General features: G+C 40.1%; 1 protein-coding gene across 8 annotated transcripts in view; it reads left to right on the top strand.

The window, feature by feature from the left end:
- pcbp3 (poly(rC) binding protein 3) overlaps positions 1-6,000 on the top strand; it is a 76,108-nt gene that overhangs the window by 54,222 nt on the left and 15,886 nt on the right. For 4 of the 8 annotated variants that reach the window (XM_060876894.1, XM_060876893.1, XM_060876892.1 and 1 more), the window contains exons 9-11: positions 2,375-2,506; positions 3,673-3,801; positions 4,851-4,925. In XM_060876894.1, coding sequence (XP_060732877.1) covers positions 2,375-2,506; positions 3,673-3,801; positions 4,851-4,925 — 336 coding nt within the window. Of the gene's footprint in view, positions 1-2,374; positions 2,507-3,672; positions 3,802-4,850; positions 4,995-6,000 lie in introns of all 8 variants that reach the window. The other 4 variants (XM_060876890.1, XM_060876889.1, XM_060876888.1 and 1 more) reach the window with 1 other exon arrangement.

The raw sequence follows: 6,000 nt of genomic DNA, 5'->3' as shown, positions 1-6,000 counted from the left end.
GCAGAACTGAATCCGTTCAGTGAGCAGTTTTAATAGACTGTGAAATAAAAAATGCCATCAAAAATAAATCTCTAATCGCCAAACACTGCATCTGGCACTTCACTAACAGTGCAGAAGCCATTCAGATTACAAAAATACCACAAAGACGCTGCTTTCTTTGCAACCGTCATGGTCAATTTCTATAACAATTTTCAATTCGGTTCAATTTATTTCTATAGCGATTTTAACAATTCACATTGTCTCAAAGCAGCTTTACATAAGTATAGAAACAGAATAAAAAAGTCAAAGTTTAAAGTTTACTATTAAGTTACTATTTATCTATAATGATCAAGCCTGAGAAGACAGCGATGAAGAAAAACTCCCTGAGATGATATGAGGAAGAAACCTTGAGAGGAATCAGGGTCATTTTACCTCATTCTTATTTAAGTGACACTGGACAGGAAATAATGTCAATGTAAATAATGTCCTTTAAACAACAGTTTTTTTGTTGAGTAGAATTGTACAACCAAGAGCTCCTTAGGAACTAATAGGTTAGCGTAACTTCTGAGTTCACCACAGACAAGACACTCATTCCTTCCTGTCGATGTCTTCAAATGATCTCTGATGAAGAACCGACCATAAATATCAAAATTCAATATAAATATATTCATTCATCTTCTACCGCTTATCCGAACTACTTCGGGTCACGGGGAGCCTGTGCCTGAGCCTGGGCACACACATACTCATTCACTCACGCAATCACACATTAGGGACAATTTTCCAGAGATGCCAATCAACCTACCATGCATGTCTTTGGACTGGGGGAGGAAACCGGAGTACTCGGAGGAAACCCCCGAGGCACGGGGAGAACATGAAAACTCCACACACACAAGGTGGAGGCGGGAATCGAACCCTGACCCTGGAGGTGTGAGGCGAACATGCTAACCACTAAGCCACCGTGCCCCCCTTATAAATCTATTAAAGTTTGAAATTTTTATTTAACCTTCATTGATATGTATAGAAATGCCTCACGTTTGAATTTGCGGTTAAACTAAGCTTGATATTATGTTGTACTTTCTACCTAAAAACTGCTGCTGTAATCATAAACGTATTCCAGGTTCTTATTGCTGGACTCTAATCCACGCCGTTCTCATCCTAAACATTTTAACACAACAGTGTACTGTTTGACTCGACACTAAACAGTTGTAAAAGTGTAAATGTTTTCTAATCTCACTATCTGCTGTGGTGTAGAAGAGTCAAGTCAAGTCGAGTCAAGAAGTCAAGACGCTTTTATTGTCATTTCAACCATATATAGCTGTTGCAGTACACAGTGAAATCAGACAACGTTTCTCCAGGATCATGGTGCTACATAAAACAAAGACAGAGCTAAGGACTTGTAAGTAGTCCAAGCCACATAAAGTGTATCTGTGCAACATGGTGAAAACAGTGCAGGACAAGACAAACAAGACAGTCAAGACAGTACTGGACAAAAAGTTACAAGACAATACAAAAAGTACAAAAAATACAATACACAAAAGACAATAAACAGTAAACAGAAACAGCGCCGACAGACCAGTGTAAATATTGTAAGTGAATACTGAATGTTCAAACAATATTTCGTGCACTAATACTAGAATGAACACAATTTCTTAGCAGCAGGTCCTTGAGATAATGTATAGAGTCTGATCTACGTCAAGGTTTCTTCCTCATAGCAGTCAGGGAGTTTTTTTCCTTGTCAGTGTTGCCTGTGCTTTGCTTCGTTTGAGGTCTGTATCTTTTGTGTAAAGCTGCTTTGTGTTTATTTAAGCACTATACGAATAAACCTTTACTGAATCAAAGGACTGCTTTGAGTTCTATTGAGATTTAACATCTTAAACTCCTCTCTAGGGGGCACGGTGGCTTAGTGGTTAACACGTTCGCCTCACACCTCCAGGGTTGGGGGTTTGATTCCCACCTCCGCCTTGTGTGTGGAGTTTGTATGTTCTCCCCGTGCCTCGGGGGTTTCCTCCAGGTACTCCGGTTTCCTCCCCCGGTCCAAAGACATGCATGGTAGGTTGATTGGCATCTCTGGAAAATTGCCCGTAGTGTGTGAGTGAATGAGAGTGTGTGTGTGCCCTGCGATGGGTTGGCACTCCGTCCAGGGTGTATCCTGCCTTGATGCCCGATGATGCCTGAGATAGGCACAGGCTCCCCGTGACCCGAGGTAGTTCGGATAAAGCAGTAGAAAATGAGTGAGTGAGTGAGTGAGAACTCCTCTCTCTTATAGTTAGATTCATTTTCTCTGTTTCACTGTTGTTACTGAAAATCCTCAAATCCTCAGCTCAAAACTGTATGAAGCAGAGCTTTGCAGCTGTTCAACATTTTCATTCTTGCTCTCTTTCACACGCTTCCGCAGGATATAATCAACTCCATGAGCAACAGCCCGGCCACCAGCAAGCCCCCTGTCACCTTAAGGCTGGTGGTTCCAGCCAGCCAGTGTGGCTCTCTCATTGGCAAAGGAGGCTCCAAAATCAAGGAGATGAGAGAGGTACAGTGTTTATTCCCAGCAATGGTTCTGCTGATAGATAGAAACCCTACATTTTTAAAATAACTAGAGCATGACAGTTAGTTCTGCCCAGCAACTGACAGTTATTCTCTCATGTGGCTGGGAACAGCCAGAAATGATTAAGGAATAAAGCTTGACAGAGTGATGTGGTGTGATGCAGCCTGACATGAAGCAGAGTTACAGTTACCAGCCTGAAGATGAAGTTATACAGCAAGTCCTGAAGTGTCTTAATCCTCTTATATCACAGCAGTTTGTGAATAAATCCCAAGTTTGAATTCATTCATCAATATCATCATTTTTTTTATAGTCAGTGAATTCTTAGGAGTCTTTATTTCCCCAGTGGTTGAAAACGTACTTACTTTTCACACTGGAATTCTCCTTAGATAATGCTTCATCAGATCAGTGATTATATTATTATTTGTCTTAGTTAAATAACACATTAAACAATAATAACGCATTATTTTATTATTAGCATTAGATTAGACGCATTCGCCATACATACACCTTACCATACAACTTACTTACACGTTACTATAGACAAGATAAGTTATTTAAATAAGAATGTAAAAATTAGAAACTTGTTCTTGCTTTACAGCCTTACAGCCAAAACCCTAAAGAAAAATAATTGAAACACCAACTGACCAATCAGAATCAAGGCTTGAACAGCACTGTGCTATAACAGGAGAACCCTGCTTAAGTATTTTAAGTATATTATTCAGTAGTAAAAAAAAACCTGACATTTTTATCTAGTGATTATTCCTGAATTTAGTCTTAGACAATGACTAATACAAGCTGTTGCTATCATTACACTGATAGACTGGTACACATTACCGTTGCTATGTACAATTTTTTTATCAGTGTACAAAATAAACAATCTGTTGTAAATTTAGACCCTACTGTATATGTTTATGCTTGGGCATGGTTTTTATTTGTGTGTAGGATGCTTACTCTTATATATTTCTATGTTATACTGTATGTGTTAGGCATTTTCGAACAGATAGATAGACAGACAGACAGACATCTACTCTTCCTTTTGTCTGTACACCTGAGCTGTTACTGCTTTGTATGAGAATGTACTGATAAGAATTATGAATGGCTTAAACTTTAATTTTTATGCATTATGAAAGTTTTTCTCCATATCTATCCAGTCCACAGGAGCTCAGGTGCAAGTGGCCGGGGACATGCTGCCCAACTCCACAGAGCGCGCTGTGACAATCTCGGGCACCCCGGACGCCATCATCCAGTGTGTCAAACAGATATGTGTGGTCATGCTGGAGGTACAGTGCAGTGACCAGTGTACTTGGACCGAGGCTTTGAGAAAACTCAAACACAAAACCACATGTGTAGTACAAACTCAGCTGATCACACCTTCCTCTACTGTAGCACACATTAGCTTAGAAAATACAAAAGCACACACACCTACAGTACACCCTTGAGAGCCTGTCTGTCATTTACCTTCCCTTTGATAAGACACACATGGCCTTCTCTTTAAATCTGTTATTACAGGACAAAACTGAAATAATCTTATTCTCTTCTCCTTCTCTGTCACAGCAGTCAGTTGCCTGGAATAAGCACAGCTTTTCCCCTTGATACACATGCTCTATTGCTCCCTCTGTCAAGTTCCTTCTTTCCAGTCCTGTCTTATTTTTATTCTTTAGCTAACATTCTGTGTAACAAATCCTGCTAAGATAAAATATCATAAAATTATTATTCAGTTTATATATATATACATATTTATTTCTATCCTCCTTTTTTAGTTTGGTGGAGAATTCAGCTATTGTCATTCACCAGGTTTCTCAGACCTCCCCACATTATGGGACAGATTTGCATAATGTGAATAATATAAGAATAAATACATTTTTACTCATAAACTCAATCTGTGCTGTAATTATATTCATCTAATACTAATGACTCTAAAATCGAGTAAAGATTCATCATATGGACAAATTTAAAACAAAATTTTGAAGAGTCATTGTTGCAGTCACACAGCCAACATCACAAATGGCCCAGAGAGAGCTGTACAGACAGAGTGACAGAGAAAGAAAGGAGTATTTTTTGTGTTTCTTATAAAGTTTACTCTCTTGGGTGATGCCAGAGATTGGCATATTTATTTCCATTGCTCACAAACATTATCTTTTTTTTTTTTTCACTTTAATATACATAGTCACAATACAAGCACGCATCACACACACCAAACACAAACTCACACAATGATGTACATACCGATGTGTTTGCACACACACACACACACACACACACCTGTGTACACACTGTGTTTTCCCGGGTCTAACACTGTCTTCACCTCTTCCCTTTTTCCCTCTGCTAGTCCCCACCGAAAGGTGCCACCATCCCCTATCGCCCAAAGCCTGCCTCCACCCCGGTCATTTTTTCAGGTGGCCAGGTAAGAGCCGACCCGCTGGCGGCGTCCGCAGCCAATCTCAGCCTTTTACTGCAGCACCAGCCACTGCCTGTTAGTGCACTCAGGTTTCTCACCTTTTCACATGCATGCTACCTACGGCTAGAGTCCCTGCTGCACAGGGACAGACACTATACAAGGGGGAGAGGGAGAGAGACAGAACTTGCTAGTTTATGTTAGGGGTTGCAGGACTATTCATTTTTACTACTCTGTAACTGAATAAACTTGACAGCTAGTCATCTTTGCCTCAGTAACTGATTCAGGACACAACTATCCCCGTCCCCCCTTTCTTAGTGCAGTTAAATTCTGATAACAACGTGAGAATCCACATTTCAATTAACAGCCATTTTGTGAGATTTAAGGCTACACTATCAATGAAAAAAAAAATAAAAATAGAAATATAACATCATTCTTTTTATCTTTCTATCTCACTGCACATTCTACTGTGTGAGGTTGAGCACATTCATTCCCATTTATCTTGCTTAATACAGTTGAACAATTAAGGGTTGATCTCCTTGCTCATGGGTCCAAGAGTGGCAACTTGGTGGCCCTGGGATTTGAACTCATGACCTTCTGATCAGTAGTCCAAAACCACTGAGCTACTATTTCCCCAAGTATGTGACAAATAAAATTTGAATTTTGAAAATTTGATCAATGTTGCAGAACAATAAATCCTTGTATTACATTCTGTTACATTAATTACATTATTGTAACTAAACCTAGAGACTAAAGACTAAAAATGCACTTGTATGGACAAATTGTAGGACAAAATGAGGCAATGAGAGAGTGAGAGTGATGTGACATACAGCTAAGTATGGTGACCCATACTCAGAATTCGCTCTCTGCATTTAACCCATCCAAAGTGCACACACACAGCAGTGAACACACACACAATGAACACACACCCGGAGCAGTGGGCAGCCATTTATGCTGCGGCACCTGGGGAGCAGTTGGGGCTTCAGTGCCTTGCTCAAGGGCACCTCAGTCGTGGCCGGCCCCGAGACTCGAACCCACAACCTTAGGGTTAGGAGTCAAACTCTAACCATTAGGCCACAACTTC

The sequence above is a fragment of the Tachysurus vachellii genome, chromosome 8, assembly GCF_030014155.1.
Source record: "Tachysurus vachellii isolate PV-2020 chromosome 8, HZAU_Pvac_v1, whole genome shotgun sequence".
Taxonomy (NCBI): domain Eukaryota; kingdom Metazoa; phylum Chordata; class Actinopteri; order Siluriformes; family Bagridae; genus Tachysurus; species Tachysurus vachellii.
This window is presented reverse-complemented; position numbering and strand designations above follow the sequence as displayed.